General features: G+C 48.8%; 9 protein-coding genes across 9 annotated transcripts; 6 read left to right on the top strand and 3 right to left on the bottom strand.

The window, feature by feature from the left end:
- Positions 1 to 1,346: 1,346 nt before the first annotated feature.
- FPRO_15065 (uncharacterized protein) lies at positions 1,347 to 3,572 on the top strand (the record flags this gene model as incomplete). Its single annotated transcript, XM_031220655.1, has 1 exon — positions 1,347 to 3,572. One exon carries the CDS (start codon positions 1,347 to 1,349, stop codon positions 3,570 to 3,572), a length of 2,226 nt encoding a protein of 741 aa, XP_031086293.1.
- A 1,263-nt stretch (positions 3,573 to 4,835) lies between these two features.
- FPRO_15066 (putative amino acid transport protein GAP1) lies at positions 4,836 to 6,709 on the top strand (the record flags this gene model as incomplete). Its single annotated transcript, XM_031220654.1, has 3 exons — positions 4,836 to 5,323; positions 5,383 to 5,592; positions 5,644 to 6,709. 3 exons carry the CDS (start codon positions 4,836 to 4,838, stop codon positions 6,707 to 6,709), a joined length of 1,764 nt encoding a protein of 587 aa, XP_031086292.1.
- Positions 6,710 to 7,012: 303 nt separating this feature from the next.
- FPRO_15067 (uncharacterized protein) lies at positions 7,013 to 7,927 on the top strand (the record flags this gene model as incomplete). Its single annotated transcript, XM_031220653.1, has 1 exon — positions 7,013 to 7,927. One exon carries the CDS (start codon positions 7,013 to 7,015, stop codon positions 7,925 to 7,927), a length of 915 nt encoding a protein of 304 aa, XP_031086291.1.
- An 841-nt stretch (positions 7,928 to 8,768) lies between these two features.
- On the top strand, positions 8,769 to 9,623 carry FPRO_15068 (uncharacterized protein; the record flags this gene model as incomplete). Its single annotated transcript, XM_031220652.1, has 3 exons — positions 8,769 to 8,824; positions 8,882 to 8,999; positions 9,051 to 9,623. 3 exons carry the CDS (start codon positions 8,769 to 8,771, stop codon positions 9,621 to 9,623), a joined length of 747 nt encoding a protein of 248 aa, XP_031086290.1.
- A 565-nt stretch (positions 9,624 to 10,188) lies between these two features.
- On the top strand, positions 10,189 to 11,161 carry FPRO_15069 (uncharacterized protein; the record flags this gene model as incomplete). The annotated part of the gene is made up of 3 exons (XM_031220651.1): positions 10,189 to 10,283; positions 10,337 to 10,463; positions 10,520 to 11,161. 3 exons carry the CDS (start codon positions 10,189 to 10,191, stop codon positions 11,159 to 11,161), a joined length of 864 nt encoding a protein of 287 aa, XP_031086289.1.
- A 132-nt stretch (positions 11,162 to 11,293) lies between these two features.
- Positions 11,294 to 12,132, bottom strand: FPRO_15070 (uncharacterized protein; the record flags this gene model as incomplete). Its single annotated transcript, XM_031220650.1, has 4 exons — positions 11,294 to 11,307; positions 11,352 to 11,835; positions 11,885 to 12,011; positions 12,065 to 12,132. The coding sequence occupies 4 exons, from the start codon at positions 12,130 to 12,132 to the stop codon at positions 11,294 to 11,296; spliced, it is 693 nt and encodes a 230-aa protein (XP_031086288.1).
- Positions 12,133 to 12,744: 612 nt separating this feature from the next.
- FPRO_15071 (uncharacterized protein) lies at positions 12,745 to 13,853 on the bottom strand (the record flags this gene model as incomplete). Its single annotated transcript, XM_031220649.1, has 3 exons — positions 12,745 to 13,590; positions 13,640 to 13,766; positions 13,816 to 13,853. 3 exons carry the CDS (start codon positions 13,851 to 13,853, stop codon positions 12,745 to 12,747), a joined length of 1,011 nt encoding a protein of 336 aa, XP_031086287.1.
- A 507-nt stretch (positions 13,854 to 14,360) lies between these two features.
- Positions 14,361 to 15,749, bottom strand: FPRO_15072 (uncharacterized protein; the record flags this gene model as incomplete). The annotated part of the gene is made up of 2 exons (XM_031220648.1): positions 14,361 to 15,171; positions 15,217 to 15,749. 2 exons carry the CDS (start codon positions 15,747 to 15,749, stop codon positions 14,361 to 14,363), a joined length of 1,344 nt encoding a protein of 447 aa, XP_031086286.1.
- A 760-nt stretch (positions 15,750 to 16,509) lies between these two features.
- On the top strand, positions 16,510 to 19,280 carry FPRO_15073 (uncharacterized protein; the record flags this gene model as incomplete). Its single annotated transcript, XM_031220646.1, has 6 exons — positions 16,510 to 16,824; positions 16,873 to 17,318; positions 17,365 to 18,280; positions 18,332 to 18,838; positions 18,891 to 19,033; positions 19,079 to 19,280. The coding sequence occupies 6 exons, from the start codon at positions 16,510 to 16,512 to the stop codon at positions 19,278 to 19,280; spliced, it is 2,529 nt and encodes an 842-aa protein (XP_031086285.1).
- Positions 19,281 to 19,921: the final 641 nt, after the last annotated feature.

Here is a 19,921-nt window from a genome sequence, read left to right as displayed (position 1 = left end):
TGCACACTTGGGCAAAGGAGTTTCAACATTTAGATGACTACAAGACATTAACGCTCGTCCTCATTGGTGGCCAGATTGGTTCGGTCGGATATCCTCGTCTTAGGTGTGATTTTCGGCGTAAGATTAAAGCCATATCCTGCAACACGGAAGGGCTGCCTGGGGATCAGATCCATGATATCAACACTCGGTCCATGGCTCCATATGTCCAATACCAATCTGAGTACTATAATAGCAGTAAATTCTTGGGACTCCATAAAACTTCAATCCTTTTCTATCAAGAGCCAGGCCTTGCTTAAGCTGGTACTGTACCAGTGACCAGACAACTGCGTAAGCGCTTGCTAGCCATCATGTTGAACTTTGGACTGCTGGTATAGGTGAAATTCTTGACTGATGGGATATTCATGATTGATGGGAGGCGATCGCATGACTTCAATTAGGGTGGAAGAATGAATGTTATTAGAGACAGAGCCTTATAAGGAAATTTATTGCTAGGGCCAATATCAAATATTGCATAGCAGGGCCTGTCGAAAAATAAACGCTGGGGATTTCATTTGGGTTTATCTAACACTGGCGCTAGTGACTATCTGCCGCCGTGTCTGTGAGCAGGCCATGTGCCATGTTATGCGGGGTGAGCATGACAATCTCTCGGCTCACGAGGACGTCGATCAGCGAAATTCCTGGACTGAGCGTCACACAGAATATATAATTATATATATATCTCCGCGGAGCGCTATTTTTGACAGATGGGCCTTTGACTTTTCTTTTCAGTCGATTGTCGAACATCTGTCAAAGATGATATCTTGAACCATACCCAGGGTTCTTATCTTTGTTGCATGCGAGAATTGGAGATAGTGGCGGTTTTGGTGTGACTGCTTATCTCTGCACAATGTTCTAGACTGCCACCGTGCAGATTTGACAGATATGCATCGAATCAGCTATGGCCCTTCCGTTAAAAGTTGAACTTGTGCAGGTATTACAGTTAACAAGATCCCTCGGCTTTGCCGCCTGAGAAGGGTATCTGGCAGTCGATCTGGACATCTTCCCGCTATTAGTTTCACCAATGAAACACCGGCCTCCATGTCTGGCACAGAAGTGATAGGTCAGTTGGTGCTGCAACCTTATCACAAGACCCTGGAGGGCTGTGTTCAGCCCGGAGATGCAATGCATTGACGTCACAGGTTCGAAGTCTGTGATTTTCTTTTCCGGTAGATTTGCAAATATGATAGAGACCACAGCTTTTCCATTTGATCTCCGGGGATGCTATATCCCAAAATCTTATACAATGACATCCCCGGAATTTTCATGCTGTTGGCGACCCGTTTCACCTATTCATCATACAGCCCAACATGGCTTCCGACTCGACGCCTATGGAAATAGATGAAATGACGGAGACTACTCCCCTACTACCATCACATAAACGCGGCATCAAGGCCGCTCCCACAAACACTGCCTCACAGCAGGACAGTCTACCATATAGTGACTACCATACCATCGACTGGCTTCAAGACCTCGTGCAAGATAGTCATCGACGCGACAACTCAAGTCTCTATGCGCGACGCGGGATACGCTATCGCATCACCAAACTATGGGACGCTTCTCAGGGGTGGGTCGCAGCTTTCCTGATCGGTCTTCTCACAGCCTCAATCGCGGCATTCGTAGATGTCAGTGTTGAGGTTTTAGCAGATCTCAAAGATGGCTACTGCACCAACAACATATTTCTAAGTCGCCGAGCATGCTGTGCATCAGAGATGAAGTGTCAGAACTGGAAGCCATGGACAGAAAGCTATATGCATGCATACGCCATCTATGTTGGCCTTGCTCTAGCCTTTGGTATGATCGCTGGGATTGTCACCGCAACTACGAAGATGAGTCTCACTGCCATTGCTCCCGAGAAAGAACGGTCACCTGCTTCCATAGAAAGCCCCGGTGGAAAGGTTATGTACATGGCGGCAGGAAGCGGCATCCCCGAAATAAAAACCGTATTGTCCGGCTTCTGCATCCCTCATCTCTTCGATCTCAAAGTCCTTATCGTCAAGGCCATCGGATCAATCTTTGCAGTCGCAACGGGCATGTGTTTGGGAAAAGAAGGACCCTTTGTGCACATCTCAGCTTGTGTTGGATACCTTGTCAGCATTTGCATCCCCAAATACGCGAGTAATCAACGAAAACTGAGGGAGATGCTCAGTATCGCATGTTCAGCAGGTTTATCTGTTGCTTTCGGTGCTCCGATCGGAGGTGTCCTCTTCAGCTACGAGGAAATCAGCACTTACTTCCCCCGAAGGGTACTCTGGAGGAGCTGTCTTTGTTCGGTCGTAGCGGCGGCTGTTCTGAAGGAACTCAACCCTACAGGAACTGGCAAGCTTGTTCTGTTTGAGACGAACTACGGCGTCAACTATAGTGCTCTTCACTATCTTGTCTTTATCATTCTCGGTGTCTGTGGTGGCATCTTTGGTGGAGTATTCTGCAGAGCCAACTTCCTCTGGTCGAAATCATTCCGAAAGATTCCGCTCATCAAGAACAGCCCTGTTTTCGAGTTGGCCCTCGTAACATTGACCACTGCAGTTCTTCAGTTTCCGAATATGCTTATCAGGGAAACTGGGGATATTGTCATGCAGCGATTACTTGTTGACTGCAACCAAGCTGACGAGGACTGGATTTGCCAACAAGAGGCCCAAGCCACTGGTAAGAGCACGTACTACGCATGGTTGGTCTCCGGAACATTCGTCAAGCTATTCCTCACGACCATTACATTCGGTTGCAAAGTCCCATCTGGAATTATCATCCCTGCCATGGATGCAGGTGCGCTCTTTGGTCGAATGATAGGTCAACTCATACCCAACATCTCACCTGGCATATTCGCCATGGTTGGATCAGCAGCCTTCCTAGCTGGAGTTAGCAGAATGACTGTCAGTCTGGCTGTCATCATGTTTGAGCTTACGGGGGAGGTCAACTTCATTCCACCTTTCATGATTGCTATCCTGACTGCGAAGTGGGTGGCTGATGCAATCAGTGCCGATGGTGTTTATGATCTTGCTCAGCACCTTCAAGGACATCCTTTCTTAGAGGCTGAGAATGCCATCAGCAAGGTCAGAGAGTTCAGATATAACGAGGGCACTGCGACGGTAGACGCTGTTCTTCCTTCCAAAGAGGCCATGGACAACGCTATTGTGTGTGTCGGTGCAAACTATAATATCCTCACATCAGTACTCCAACACAGGCTCTCTCGTCTTCAGAGTAGCGGCTTGAGCGACTCTGGACTCGTGATCGTCAACGGCAAGGGACTCTGTCACGGTTATATCTCGCAATATAAACTGGAGCAAGCCCTGCAGATGATTGAGAAAACAGATGGTGTTGAAGAGTCCTGTGAGATAAACGTGCTTGAAGGTACTCTGGCAGAGGCGATTGACAGAAGTCCCCTCACTCTCTCGTCAAAAGCACCCCTTGAGTATGCGGTGGAGTTATTTGGAAAGCTGGGAATTAGCTATTTGGTCGTTACTGAGGAGGATACGGCGAAGGTGCTGGGAGTTATATCAACGAAACAATTGATCGCTTTTTTGGATATGTTAAAGTAGACTACTGGGTATTACACGACATAGAGAAATGCATCACTAGAAATACCAGGTTTTATCCCGCTATAAAGGCGCCAGTGCCTCGGCTTGCGCAATCTAGCCTACGAGCAGAAATTCATCGTGCCATGCACGGGTAGTAAAAGTACTTTGGTGAGTTCTAGAAGGCCGTCAATGGTTCCATTTTGCTAAAGGAGCTTTAAGTCCGGGTGATATGATCATCTCCACGTCATTCCGAGGGCTAACACTCAAACGAGTTTTACAGTGTAGGTGAGTCCTACACTGACATGAGACAGAACGAAATCAGTGTCTATAAAGCAACTCAGAAATCGAAGAATTGTCCCATCTCGGGTAGCTTCAGGGGCTTTAAGGAAATAAGACGGATTCAGCACGCAAGCGAACCCGCGGAATCGCGATGAGAATCGAGAAGACCGACTGAGTCTTGGCCCAGGCACCTTCGGTTATTAGCGTTTAATTAACCATTCTCAATTCGATAAGGTTTCCCTCAACGTCAGGCCGTGGAAGTTCTACGCGAAACTACTGGTGCATAAAATGCTGTCATGAAAATCCGGTTATGCAGTGGCTGAAACTATTTAGGTGACAGCTGCCGGGGTTCTGACTCTGTATGTAGATCGAGACATTCTAGACAAGACATTCCGCGATATCTTGAAACACTTAGGTGATGGTAGGATTTCACAGTGAGGAAGAGTTGTATCCACGGACCGGAAGTCTTTCACAAGTCCGCAGCGTCGCATCGCCAAATCATCCCAACTTTGAGCATCGTCATTATCTCCCAGCATCCAAGGCCGATCCCTGCCACGGCCTTCTTTCCGCACCCGCTAAATCCATTAGTCAGATAAACCAGGGGCCAAGAACCAGGAATGCAGCTCAATAAACTTTATGTGGCTTGGGGACACGACTCATGCCCCTACGCGTTATCGCCATGGATGATACGAGTCCTGTTTTCCCCATCACAAAACCGCTCAATTCCCCTGATTGTGAACCATTTGCGGCCCGTCAAACGGAGACACCGTCTGCATCGTGCGGAGCGGAACGTCAGCGATTCGCTAGCAATATCGTAGACCCGCGATAATCCCCCCTTGTCCTGTCTTGGGGTGCCGATCTAGTCCGGCACAGGAATAGCACGCCCTGTGGCGACAAGGCACGTGCATGCCGCTCAAACCCCCTGGGGAAAATCTTCAATTCCCGTGCTTTGATCAGCAAGTTTGAGCTTGCTTGTGTCTCTCAGCTTGCAGCTTCATCTCGAACATGGCATACCAACGCGAGTTCGAGATGCAAGCCCTCCCGCCATCACCAAAATCACGAAGCCCCGAACCAGCAGTAGACGACCCTTCAGCATGGAGCCGTCTCATCACCAGCTTCTCCCGCGCCCCGTCGCGACATGATAGCCTTAGCAGCTACAACAGCTACGCCTTCAACGGGCGGCTGTTCAACATGAGTAAAGCAAACTACAACTCTGCCAACACAGCGCTAGCGCGAGAATTAAAGAATCGGCACTTGCAGATGATTGCGTTTGGCGGATCTATCGGAACGGGTCTTTTTGTCGCGTCGGGTGTTGCGCTGTATCGCGGAGGACCTGTCTCGCTGCTGTTGGCGTTTATCACCATGGGTGCTATGCAGTTCTTTACGATGCAGGCGCTGGGGGAGTTGAGTGTTGCGTTTCCGGTGGGAGGGTCGTTTGCGAATTATTCGACGAGGTTTTTGGATCCGAGTTGGGGATTTGCCATGGGTTGGAAGTAAGTGAAAGCGAATAAGTGAGCATGAGATGAGATCAGATGAGACTGACTTTGGGCAGTTATACGCTGCAGTATCTCATTGTGCTACCACTTGAGATCATTGCAGGAGCATTTACGACGAATTACTGGAATCCCAATGCAAGCAAGAGTATTTTCATCGTCCTCTTCTTCATTCTCATCCTTGGTATCAACTTACTCGGGGTGAAAGCCTACGGCGAAGCTGAGTTCATCTTCTCAGCCGTCAAAGTCACAGCCATCGTAGGCTTCATGTACTAAACCCCAAACTCCTCCCCTCCTACAATCTCGTCTAACAAAGTCAGTCTTCTCGGTATAATCATCAACATCGCAGGTTCCCCAGAAGGAGACTACATCGGCTTCACACGGTGGCAGAACCCCGGCGCCTTTCACAACGGCTTCAAAGGCTTCGCAAGCGTTTTAGTAACAGCAACTTTCTCCTTCGCTGGCACAGAAATGGTCGGTCTCGCAGCAGCCGAAACGAGCAATCCGAAAAAGTCAATCCCTGCAGCGGTGAAACAAGTCTTCTGGAGGATTTCTCTGTTCTATATTCTCTCGGTTCTACTCATTGGGTTGCTGGTGCCGTACAATGAGCCGAGACTGCTGGGGGCCAAATACGGTTCTGATGCGGCGGCTAGTCCATTCGTGATAGCGATTGAGATGAGCGGCTCGGATGTTTTGCCGGATATTATGAATGCTGTTATTCTGATATCGCTGATCAGCGTCGGGAATACGGCTGTGTATGCGGCATCACGGACGTTGGCGGCGTTGGCGGAACAGTCACTTGCGCCGAAGGTATTTGCATACATTGATCGAACTGGACGACCCCTCGTTGCCATTATTTGCTGCGGTTTGCTTGGCTTACTAGCATTCACCGCGAACTCGAAGATCCATAACGAGATCTTCAACTGGCTGCTTGCAATCAGTGGGCTAAGTACTCTCTTCACCTGGAGTTCCATCTGCGTCTGCCATATTCGCTTTCGAAGAGCATGGCGCCTATCAGGATACAATGTATCCCAGCTTGCCTTCCGGTCACAGGTTGGAGTTTGGGGGTCTTGGGTTGCACTCGCAGCTTACGGAACTGTTCTGGTTCTTCAGATCTGGGTTGCCATATCGCCGATCCAAGCGGAGGGTGAAGACCCCCTCACAACGCCTGAACGGTTCAAGAACTTCTTTCTGCAGATTTTGACGATCCCTATCATATTTCTGTTCTACTTTACGCATAAGACCTGGGTGGGGACAAAGGTGGTGAGGGATAAGGATATAGATATTAATACGGGGAGAAGATATCTCCATGTTTGGAATGAAGAGGAGGAACAAGCAAGGCGGAAATGGCCTCTATGGAAGCGAGTGTATAACCATTTATGTTAATATTGCAGAGACTAGAATATGATAATTGTTTAGTTCAAAGAAACCACGCATACAAATTGCAGTTGTGAACTGATCTTATTAGCGTATCCTGTATTGGCACTAAGACTCGCTCGCCAGATGACTCACGGCCGGTCAGCACCAGTGGAGTCGTCGATGAGCCAATCACTATCCTCAATTCCCTTCCCTCACGGGCTGATCGGCAATCAAAGGCTTATCATAAAAGGCGATCTTAGCCAACGCCATCAAGGGAACGCAGAGCCTCATGAATTCTCTAAGTGTCCAAACGCTTCAACGACAGCAATCATGGCAGACCATAAATTCTGGCAGTACATACGCCTTAAAGCAATTGTCACTCTTATCCGTCTCATAAACTACATCTTCACCCGTGCTCACTTCACGCCCTCACCAACATGCATCCGCAAACTCATCCGCATTCCCTCCCGCGACCTTAATCGCTTCATTAGCGCTTGGGTCTACTATCCAAAGAATTACAACGATACTAAGAAATATGGTCTCGTGATCAATTGGCACGGCGGCGCTTATTGCCTCCCGAATCTCGGCATGGACCATCAATTCTGCGAGAAAATAGCTACAGAGAACAATATCTTGGTTCTTGATGCTGACTACCGAAAAGCACCCGAGTACCCCCTTCCCGGAGCCGTTGAAGACGCTGAAGATACTTTCAGATGGGTTGAGAGTCAGGCACAAATGTTTGATCTTGACAAGGTTGCGTTGTCGGGGTTTAGTTCTGGAGGAAACCTAGCGCTTGTTGCATCATCTGAACTGAGGCGTGAGTTCAAGATGAACATCAGGGCGGTATACGCTTTCTATCCAGGCGTTGACTTCTCCATTCCGCCGGAAAATAAGACGGTCCCGGAGCCCATCCGACCTCTTCCCGTATCCTTCCAGCATCTTCTTGCTGACGCGTACGTACCGCGCGTTGAAGACCGCAAGTCGCCCAAGGCATCACCGATGTATGCCGACGGAACTTCCTTTCCAGAGCATGTTATTCTTGTTGCTTCTTCTGGGGATATATTCACGCCCGAGATTGAAGTTTTCGGGGAGAAATTGGAGCGGGCTGGTCGTGATGTTGAGATTGTCAGGATCGAGGGGGCTCATGGCTGCGATAAGACTACGAACCCAAAGACGTTTAGGCCTGAGGCGAGAGATTTAGCATATGCAAAGGTAGTCCAGAGCTTAAAGGGCATTATGCAATAAGGATGAGCAGTGTGAAAGCTCGGGGGAGACAAGTTGCATGCCATTAAATTACATAGACTAGGAACAGATGAACATCCAAGTAATTTTGCGGTAGCCGTTCGGGTGAACATACAAGATACTCACAGGAACAAGACACATCAACCTTGCCTAAGCGACCCAGCCATAAAAGATCCAACTGAGATTCACACTTCTTTGTCCCAATCCAGTCTAGCTTTAATTAAAGTTGTATTGAACATAAGCATGCATCAAATCCTCGAGTAATGCAAGAGCATTGTACTCATGGCAATAAGTCCTTTTCCAGCCTAACAGCACACCAACGCGACAATGGATACTAAGGGAGACTTTATAGATATGGAGGAACACAGGCTATTTCTGTCAAAGTTATCCTGCTACAAGACTTAATGGAAGGAGAGAGGTCTGCATATCGTCCTCGCGAACAACGAACTCGAGAGCGAGATGGGGGGTCTCCGACGCGAGAGTAGGCAGACCAGCGAGAAGAAGAATCGAGAGGCATTGCCCTCGCCGCAATGATATAAGTGAGCTAAATGCATCATAGTCAAATGGGGTGCGACGGAGGGTGTGAGGTTATTGTCAGCATGTTCACATTCACTTCCACTGTCAAGTCCCAGGTTAGTCAGTTGTGATGGGTTGGCAGTGTCAACATTCACATAAGACTCACAGTGGCAGTATGCCAGTCAGGTTGTCTCATTACTGACCTGTCCACCGCCGATGTTTCGACCCGACAAACTCTTCACCTTTCGACAACCAACAGCACGCCCTTCGACAACACCCAACTTCCAACACCGTTCCCTTGAATCAAGGTTATCGATTCTTGCCCAATATGGCATCCGAAAATAAGACCGAGTATCATGAAATGCTCGACAAATCCCTCTTTGAGTGAGTTGCTACCTATGATTTAGAGCTAAAAGCTAATTCTTATGTCAGGCTCTACAGAACCGGATTGTATTCAGACCTGACCATTACTTGTCAAGGGGACACTCACCGTGTTCACAAGGCTATTGTTTGCCCCCGGTCCTCCTTCTTCACCGCCGCTTGTAATGGAAACTTCAAGGTTAGTCAATATCTCTCTCGGGCCTGTACGCAAGACTGACGATGAATACAGGAGGGCTTGGAGGGTATAATTAACCTGCCAGATGATGATCTCAGTGCAGTGCGCATCATGGTTTATTACTTTTACAACCTCGACCTCGCCGGTTACCCCAACATCCCAGAGGACGGAAACTTTGTTGAGGAAAAGCTGTCAAAAACTGAATACGGCGACGAGGATAAACAACTCCTGGAATCTAGGGGCCACAGATTCGTGGGCCGTCGGAAAGTAAAGGGACAAGTTCTTAAGCTTGGGGCTCGGATCGGCCCTTCTTCGAACCTCCGTCTCTTCGCCAAGGTCTATGCCCTTGGGGAGAAATATGGGATTCCAGGCTTAAAGACTATCGCGGTCGGCAAGTTCAAGACGCTGGCGAAAGCGTACGCCCAGACTGAGGACTTCAAATTCGCAGCGCAGGAAGTGTATACCTCTACGATCGACCAAGATCGTGGACTTCGAGATGTCGTTGTCAAAACTGTGGAGGAGAATCTTGGACTACTCAATCACGAGGCTTTTGCAACTTTCGTCAAAGGGAGTGAGCTTGGACATGATGTTCTTATGAAGATCGCCTCACTTCATCGCGCCGGATAGAAAAGTGTCTGCTAGGTGTTCATTGCAGACCCTCACGGCTTGGATCCGGCCATCCAAACCCACCTCTTGTTCTCGAAACGTCGGATGATAAGGAGCTCAATATTCACTTACCCTCACGGAAACATGACAGAACTGCCAGTATCAACAGTGACCTCTATGGTGTCACGTTTATTGGGAACGATACAGTTGCCAGACTAACCAGACCCAATACAGATCGTTCGTGCAGACACAACCCCCCCTTCCCCCAACACGCACACACAAACAAATTTTGACCCTAAAAGATGAAGAGTTAAGGTAAGCTTAGTTTAACTTAGGCCTATAGATCAGCTATTTCGGAAATAAACTTCTAAGATTCATCACCAATTAGCTTGACCCATCTTCATGTACATGAAACCTTCGAGCGATTAAACTTCAGTCTCAAGCGTGCGACATCGCACAATGAAGTTTCTTGAATGAATTCTATAATTTTTGACTCGGCAAACAAAAGCTTTATCCAAATATATATTTCAAGGCCTAGGGCACGGGCAAATCTTCAGCGTACTTTATGTATCTTAACTTATCCACCATGGGGGAACCTATGGACTACAGACAAGAGAGCAGCCCACCACCGCTTTTTAGCACAAACCAGAGGATGCACGAGTATTTGAAAGATCTTCCCGCGTAAGATTGCGTCGCTCTTCAAGACTGATTTTTCTTGCTGACTTGTAAAACAGAATGCTCAAGACCGGGAAATATTCTGACTTGACCATCGTCTGCGGCAACAACCGGTATCGAGTTCACAGGAACATCATTTGCGCTCGATCTAAATTCTTTGACGTCTCATGCGATAGTGGATTTAAGGTAATACAAACGTTAAGCTACACATGGTTCGCAAAATGGATGACTTATAGTAACAGGAATCAAATGGGGAGATAATGCTCCCGGACGATGATCCCGCCGCGGTACAAAAGATGATTGGATATATATACAACATCGAATACACCCCCGAAACAACACAAATGCAGGAACACGATGACGATGTTGAGGCAGAGCTTTCAGATACAGACTACGATGCTAGCGAACGCTATCGTATGAAGCGTTTCGGGGCAGAATTCGTCGAACGAAAGAGGATAAAACGGCTCAAAGAGCGTAAATGGGCAAGCTGGAAGGTCGACGAACCTATCCCGTCATCGCAGCTAAGCCTGCATGCAAAGGTTTACGCCCTGGGGGAGAAGTACAGAATAGAAGGCCTGAAGAAGGAAGCCAAGAGAAAATTTGAGAGTGAAATCCAGAGTGGGAATGTTGGGGTCGACGACTTTGCGGGGGCGGTGGAGGAGGTGTATACTTCAACAGTCAGCGAAGATAGGGGTTTGAGGGATGTGGTTGTCAAGATGATTGAGCAGGATATCTTGTTGTTGGATCATGTGGTGGTGCGGGAGGTTATGCGGGTTACTGACTTTGCGTTGGATGTTTTGTTGTACATGTCACAGGGAATGAGGAGTCAGGCAAGGTTTAAAGATTTGCCACAGACTGTAAGCCTGAAAGTTTGGGGGTCTTGACTACACTAGGGATTTATTATATAATTTTTGAACCGTCGTCCTTCCCCTCTTCTCAAAGTATCCTGCACATAGCTCATGACCATATCATAGGCCAAGCCCTGTTCCTTCAGGAACTCCTTCATATCCTCCCTCTCAAAAAGTTTCGGCTTCGATTTCAGAATTCTCACAATAGCGTCACAAAGGGAACGACCTGCTTCGGCGGCACAGGCGTATACCTCCTTCATCACATATATCAAGTCCCCAACGTGGTCAACACTGCTGCTCTGGAACTCCATATAAACCTCAGCTTCAAAGTTGTGGACAGCTAGATCTTGGAGGCCCTCGATGCCGTACTTTTGACCCAATGCATAGAGCTTGTAGTGAACATGCAGATTTTGATAAAGGACCAAAGACTCGTGCGACCCTGGTTCTTCTGAGAGAGGGGCGGAAAAAAAGGTACCCTGCAGCGGATGCAGACGAGAGTGGATGGTGGAGGAGTCACCACTGAAAGAATGACGGGTTCTTTTCGACGGCGCTGTTGCGGGTGGGGAAGTGACTGCAAGGGACCGCTGATCTTCCGGAACCAGTTTCGCGTCCCAGGGGATAGTGTACTTTTGGTGATAGAGATACTCGATCATCATGCTCACAGCAAACGGGTCATCATCAGGCACTTCGATCTCGCCTGTCCGAGCTTCCTGTACCAAGTCAGTACGAGTTTCGAAGGGAGATGTACTGCAAAGTTACCTTGAATCCACTGCCGCACGCTGCTTTGAAGAAGTCCGAGCGAGGACAGATGACTGCCTTGTGGACTTTGTGGCGCGCCTGACCACAGACGATGACGAGGTCAGAATAATCACCGGTTTTGAGAAGACTAGGCTATCCGTCAGAACCGAGTTTTGACCAGGTGTGATTAGATATACTCACTTTCCAAGGGCTCTTCTCTGATCGGCGGCGTGGTCAAAAACCTCGAAATTGAAATTCTGAGGAAGCATGATAAATTAAGAGCCTTATTCTTCTTGCGATGCAAGGGAGTTCTCGACACCTTGTCGCAGAGGTCTTGATGACAGATGGAGAGGCTCGCAGAAGCATCTGCTGACGATGGTGGAAGATGAAGAGTGAGAAGGAGGAAGCGTCCCTTTTATAGCAGGCATGTTTGTTCATATTCAGGCAGGGACGGTGACAACAAACAATCGTTGTTATTGCCTGGTCAAATCTCGATACTTTGTTGTTGTTTGACCTGGTTGGCATGTTTGCAGCAGACCTCATGGACAAAATCCTGGTATCAACAAAAGTGTCAGTGAGTTTGGACTATGAATGATGAACTGGCCAAACTGCATAGGTTGCACAATCTTGACGAGCCTTATGACAATACGCGTTGAATGAATGCACTGAGATTTGCTAGTCCAGTAGATGTTTCTGAGGGAGTGAAGATTGTAATGTTTCTTGGTTCAAAGAGGCTTTTTGCTACATGCCAAGGATAAGAAAGACCTGGCTTAGAGAGACAGAGTTTCTTCTACCTAACTTCCTAAGTTATGACAATACTTAGGTAGGTTTCGTGTGTCTTAGGGTACATTTAGACCATTACATTCGATATCCATGGGCCCTCATTCCGACGCCAATTCCATCACCATATCAAAGCTCAAACCCAAAGTAGTATCCTTGAGGATTGTCTTCACAGACTCCTTCCTCAGCAAATGCTTATTGTTTCTAAAGACCGCGACCACAGCATCACGGAGAGGACGGTCCGTTTCAATGGTTGAGGTATATGCTTCTCTGATTGCCAACAAGAAGTCGTCGGTGTGAAGATGGAAGGGGGCTTCAAGCTCGAATTTGACAAGAGCTTGTGTCTTGAGGGGCCTGATGCCGTATTTTTCTCCGAGGGCGTAGACTTTGGCGTGGAGATGGAGGTTTTCGGCAGGAATGGCTAACGGAGGAGCAAACGGTTGCTGAGGCAGAGGCGAGGTTGGTGCTGGCACAGCTGAGGTGGGAAGTGATGGGCCGGGTGTGGGAGATGATTGATTCGGCGAAGTTTGGGGGGGATTATGGCCTGAGGCGAAGTTGGAGCCTCCGAAGGAACCGAGTCCTTGTCCTCCCTGGCCAAATCCTCTGCCTGTTCCTGCAAAAGCGACCGGCAGCGGAAAAGCACCACTAGCGGGCAAATCGAATAGAGAGGGAAAAGGTTGAGAGCCGGGAATAGTTGGAGCCTCCGGCAGTGCAGTGAGCCTCTTGACCCTCTTGTTGCCGATGAAAGTTGCGCCATAGAGCTCCATCTTCGTCTTTTCTTGCTCGTCATTGTATTCGGTATCTGAGAGATACGCATCGATAGCGGCATCACGAAAGATAGTCGTCCTAGCCGGTGGCGTATACGTAGCGTGATAGAAATACTCGATCATCATGCGTACTGCGATCGGATCGTCGTCGGGAAGGTTGATGGTGCCTGTTTGCGCCTCCTGCAAAAGTCAGCCTTAACCCCAGCACAAGCTATCACAAAGCACAAACCTTGAATTTGCCATCGCAAGCGGCCTTAAAGAAGGGCGATCGTGGGCAAATGATTGCCTTGTGGACGCGGTACCGATCCTTCCCACATGAAATCGTGAGATCGGAGTAGTCGCCCGTCTTGAGGAGGCTGGAGAGTGATCAGTAGCTTGATCATGGTTCGAGACAGTTGTACTCACTCAGCGAGCACCTTTTTCTGCTCGCTCTCAAAGAACATGGTGGCTGAGCTGGGATGCGATGCGGAAGGAAGATGTGTTGTTGTGAGATGAGAAGTTGTGATTGGGGAGGTGTAGACAGCCTAAGGAAGGCTTAGGATCTTACTTCTAAGTGACAAAAGACTTGGGTAAATTTAGCGCAGTTTAGTGTAGATTTAGTGGACTTGAGATTAGCTTAGGGACCTTGAAACCTTGTTGACGTCAGGAATTTTGCTCCCTGGAGTGACTACAGCCGCTGGCAGCTGGTAGTGTTACACAATAACAACAAGCCCCACAGCCTGGCCAAGCGAATGAGTGATGACAAGGCCTGTTTATCATAGGCAACTGGCAGTAAGTGGCAAACACTATTTCTCATAAGTTTATGCCCTTTGCTTCGGGGTTGTGCCTGTTGTCCAAACAACCTCATCTGTGCTTCTTCGGGATGTTGCCATTGCTCTTTAATGTGGTCACTGTGTTGAACAAGAGATATTTGAAAGAAACTATCAGCTGGTATCTCTCTCCTCTATTCATCAACTACCTCCCCCAGCCGCATCAAAATCGGAGGCAAATATCATCCCAAAAGCGACATGTTCATACATCCTACCGCGGTAGGAATCCTTGACCAGAAACTCAGCGGGGATAGGCTTTCTCCATCCTGCTTTTCTCCATCCTACACCTGTAACCTTTCCAATCACTTTCCCAGGCAGTATCCTCTCGTGTGCACCGTCATGTGTTTGGCTATGTTCACCAGGGTCAAGCTCCTGAATATCAAGGCCAAGTTGAGTCGCTGTTTTGACTGAAATGTAATTGAAGGACCCAAGGTTGTCAATCATGGCGCTTTTAACTGGAATAGCTTTCCCGTGGTTGATTATATGCCCTTGGATGGCCCGGACAATTCCCTCGCGTGAACCAACCGTGCGTGCCGAGGTGTCTATTCTCGGTGACTTGGGGGCATCAGGGCTTTGCGGAGTCGCAGGCGTGTCTGGAGTCTGTGGCGATGATGATGGAACGGCTGAGCGAGGTCGAGAAGACTCGGAGCTACTGGATGTATGTCGTGTTGCCTCCGATGGGACTTCGCAAGGCACTGGATCACTTTGAGGCTTAGGACGCCTTGCTCTCGGGGACGGTTGTGGGGTGCGAGAGGGGGCTGGGCTCAGAAATGTTTCCTCTGGGACGGGTGATCTTCGACCAGAAGGTGCTCCTTGAGGTCGACGTGCCGAACTACTTCGTCGCACACTCTGCGCCAGGCGAAGAAGCGGTTTCGTTGCAGCTTCAAAGTATAGATCGTCGTCCATGCTTAACTGTTCCTCAACTATTTCCAACTGCCTGAGTAAAGATTTTCTTCCTTTATTAGCCGCTTCCTCAACCAAGAACATCAGTACCTACATCTCTTGCTTTAAACATTGTGCAACCTCGCCGGATGACTTTTTGAGGATATACTTATCGATCTCTATTCTAATGATGGGACAGACAAGAGAGAGGCAAGCCACTACGAGCTGCATCTCGGGAAATAGTGACTCAACTTCCATCTTATTCCGTAGGAGCCAGTCGATTTTCTTGATGATTCTTGGTCTCTCTCTCATATCATTCAGGTCGCGTGTTGTATCGCTCATCTGCTTGCGAATGGATTCCGTACCAGATACGATGATATCCAAGGACTTGTTGTCAATGATGGACTGTAGAACTTTTGACTGTGTTTGCTGCATTTTTTCAAGAGTTGATGAGTGGCATTTAAGCGCTTCTAACCCAATGTCAATACTAGTGGCCGATCCCTGAATCCGCTTGACCATTCTGAAAACTTCCTTGGAAACATAGCCGTCATCCGAGGTGATTCCCTTCAGGGATTTGACGAGCTTAGCAGTTGGTCTGATTAATGCCACGATGGTGACAATGCTGGCAAATGCACCGAGCGGTTCCATTTTGGATGATTGTCAATCTTGATGCTTGACTGTGACAATGTAAATGTGGACCTACCCAAAGCAACAATGGGAGTGAAGAAATTGAGCGCGCTCATCATCCTTGTAGCCCATTTAAAACAGCTTTTCTATGCCTTGCGGTACAATTCGGCTCGTCGTTAGACTACACCACAGCCTACTTTTCAGACGTGATTATCGACGCACTGCGACAAATGGGTGTGCTCGGATTTCTGCTTTTGGAAGACAGTCAGCCTACGGCTCAGTCAACGATTGACACGTCGAGCTGCACAATTATCAAAATCTGGAACCAACAGCATAGCCTGGTTTCAATCACCCCGCCTCAATCAGTTGCCTTATTTGCAGTTTGCCCAAGCGAGTCAATGTTTGAGGCGACCAATGCAGCTGCACACAGCGCGTCACCTTACCATAATATCAAATCATCACTGGCCGGTCCAAGAGTCCAGAAAGGGTATGCATGGCGGGAGGCATTCACGACCCCAGTGCACCTTAGCAGTAACGAAGCCATAACATCTCCCTTTGCAAACTACGAACAAACAAACCAATCAGTAAAATGCACAAACGAAAAATTGAAGTCTCACACCAAAGAATGATGCAATGAAACAAACAACGAACTCGCCATCACTGATAAATCCGCTGACTAATCCCTTTTCCCTCGGAACATCAAAACCCCGATCCCTTGACATCATCCTCAACTCACTCCCCCAAGCTCAAGCTCACGCTCACCCAATTCTCCCTCTCAGCCATGGCAAAGGCAGAACTCGGATTGAAGATCGGCTTCTACGCCTATCCCATCGCCCTCTTCGTCACGCTCCTCGGCGTCCAGTCCGCTCAGTTCTACATAAGCCGCCATGGCAGCACGACGCGTAAAGTCGCGTTGGACAGTGACCTGAAACAGCACATCGACAAGATTCGAAAGTTTTACGCGCGGTGTATTTGGGTTCTGCAGGTTGTGCTTTCGGGATTGTTGATTGCGAGTGTGGTTTACGCCACGAGGGAGGTTTTTGCGGATCAGGATGGTGTGAAGGGCAGTGTTGCCTTTGCGTTTAGCGCATATCTCGTACGTTCCCCTACCTCTCTTACATGATGGATAACTGACCACTTTCAGGCATCTTTTGTTGGAGTGTTATTGTACTACGTCGCTGGGCTTCTTCCAGACCCCGAAGGACCGTGGAATCCAAACTCTGCTCACCTTTCAGCATGGTGCGTCGGTGCCCTTGCAGAGATTGTGATCGCAGCTGCTCTCTCAGCCGTTGAGCCGAAACTTCGAGTATCACATGGCTTTGTCGACACTCTCAACATTCTCGGCGCTGCAAGAGTTCTCGTGCTGGCTCTGATGATTGGAGCGTTGGGGCTGAGGGAGTATAAGACCAAGGCGCTGGAACCAAAGTCTTTGCCGGAGGAGAGACGGGGACTTCTTGAGAATGGGAATGGGGCAGCGGAGGGATACGGAAGTATTCAGCCTACTGCGGCCGAGCCGAGAAGGACGCAGGTTTCTGGGACAGGATGGCTGGATTACTTTGCTGGGTTCCGAGTTTTGTTTCCCTACCTCTGGTAAAGTCCCCTCACTCACACTCGGCTCATCCACTAACACTCACAGGCCAAAGGGTTCTCCCGTCTACCAAGCCATCGTACTAATCTGCATCATCCTCCTCATCTGCCAACGTACCGTCAACGTGCTAGGACCTCTCCAGCTCGGTACCCTCGTCGACAGTCTCGGTGAAGGCAAACTCCCCTACAAAGAAATCATCCTCTACGTCGTATACCGCGCTCTCCAAGGCAATCAAGGCGTTCTCGGCGCCGCGCGATCCCTCCTCTGGCTCCCCGTATCCCAGTCCCTCTTCCGCCGTCTCTCCTCCGCTGCGTTTGAACACGTTCTCGGCTTATCCCTGGAGTTTCACCTCAACAAGAAAGTCGGCGAAGTCACCAGCGCCCTCAGCCGCGGCGCTTCCATCAACACCTTTCTCGAAAGCTTCTGCTTTCAGGTCTTTCCCATGGTGTTTGACATTTTCGTCGCTGGTGTGATTTTCTTTGTGAAATACGATGCTTTCTACACCATCATTGTGTTCTTCATCATGTGGTCATACATCTTCCTCACAATCTACGTCGCCAAGTACCGAGGAAAGCAACGAAGGGACATGACCATCAAGACTCGCGAGATGGAAGCTGTCAAGACGGATGCTATCGTGGCGTATGAGACAGTTCAGCACAATTGTGCTGTTGCGCGTGAGACGGCGCGCTTCAGAGAACATGTCACTGTTTTCCAGCGCGCGGAGAGATTGGTGCAGTGGTCGTTGAACGGGCTGAACCTCACACAGAGTTCTATTTTCACTCTGGGAACGGCGTTGCTTGTTTCGGTCTCAGCGTACAAGATTTCAATCGGAGAGCAGACTGTTGGTGAGTTTGTGAGTCTGATCAATTACTTTGTTCAGCTTCAGGGTCCTTTGAACTTCTTTGGGACGTACTATACCATGCTTCAGAACAATCTCATTGAAGCTGAGCGGCTGCTTGATATCGTGAGTACTCCCTCCTTAACGAAAATTGGATATACTTACTAATGGGCACAGTTCAAAGAAACACCTGGCGTAATTGAGAAGCCTGACGCTATCCAGTTGCCCTCACCCAAGGGTGAAGTCTCCTTCAACGATGTCAAGTTCGCGTACCACGTCAAGAAAGGCGATCCTGTTCTCGACGGCATCAGCTTCACGGTTGCCCCAGGCACAAAGACCGCTATTGTCGGAGAATCAGGTAGCGGAAAGTCTACCTCTCTCAAGCTCCTCTTCCGCTTCTACGACGTCACGGATGGCTCCATCACCATTGACGGCCATGACCTTCGAGATCTCAAGCTCGAGAGTCTTCGCAGCAACATCGGTGTCGTTCCCCAGGATACAGTTCTGTTTAATGCGACCATCATGTACAATCTTCTGTACGCGAGGCCAGATGCGACAGAGGAAGATGTTTACAAGGCATGTGAGGCGGCGAACATTCATGAGCGCATTCTCAACTTTCCGGATGGGTATGAGACTAAGGTTGGAGAACGAGGATTGAAGTTATCGGGAGGTGAACGCCAAAGAGTGAGTTACCGTTACTGATTAACATTGCGGGCATGGTTACTGACATTTATAGATCGCCATCGCTCGCGCCATTCTCAAAGATGCCCGCATTCTTCTCCTCGATGAAGCAACCGCCTCTCTCGACTCACATACGGAGCGTCAGATCCAAGATGCTCTCGAGCGCGTCACCGAAGGTCGCACAACCATCACAATCGCGTAAGTCTATCATCAACCTCTCAAACAATAACTAACAGTATTCAGTCACCGCCTCTCTACCATCACCACATCAGACCAGATCATCGTTCTTCACAAGGGCAAGATCGTTGAGCGCGGAACACATAATGATCTTTTGGCTCAGGGAGGACGATACCATGCTATGTGGGAGAAGCAAACAACTATCGAGAAGAAAGAGAAGGAGAAGAAGGAATTGGAGGGTGAGGCATCGGAGACTGGGTCTCAGTAAATGATGCAGTGTAGGATATGTATTGTAAAAGGTTGGATAATCATCGCAGCGATTGGCTGTCGGAATTGTTGGTTAGAAAGCATGGCGCGAAATAAAAGTCATTATTTATTGGACTTCGTATTGTGCTCCAAGTGTCAGTCCATATTGAGATGAGTGAGGCTGGCTTCGCACCGCGTCTTACAACACCAAAAACTGGTCATGTGGACGTTCTTCACGACGCAAGCAATCGAACCCGACTCAACATCAATCCAACCAGTCTAGACGACCATCACTCCCCATGACCGCACCAATCGAGAGCACTGCATACAAAGCTCCCTCAAAACACCAATGACATGCAAGAAACCTGTCACAACCTCAAATACAGCCTAGCCCAACCTACTTTGCGGGGTTATTCTCCCCCAAGAGCTATGCCGACGTCATCTCACTGAGTTCCTCCGCGGCACGGAACGGTCTGGACCAAGATTAACTTGGACGCGCGTATGTCGGCTGATGAACTCATGCAGTGTTGCATTGACCTTGGGACTGTCACATTTAAATCTGAGGGATTGGTCAACGCACTGACGTGTTGAGATAAGCCACGAGGCTGGCGTGTCTTGAATGGGGCGGTCAGAATGGACCTCAATAAGCGTTGCTGAAGCCTA

The sequence above is a fragment of the Fusarium proliferatum genome (assembly GCF_900067095.1).
Source record: "Fusarium proliferatum ET1 genome assembly, contig: FPRO_scaffold009, whole genome shotgun sequence".
Classification (NCBI taxonomy): domain Eukaryota; kingdom Fungi; phylum Ascomycota; class Sordariomycetes; order Hypocreales; family Nectriaceae; genus Fusarium; species Fusarium proliferatum.
This window is presented reverse-complemented; position numbering and strand designations above follow the sequence as displayed.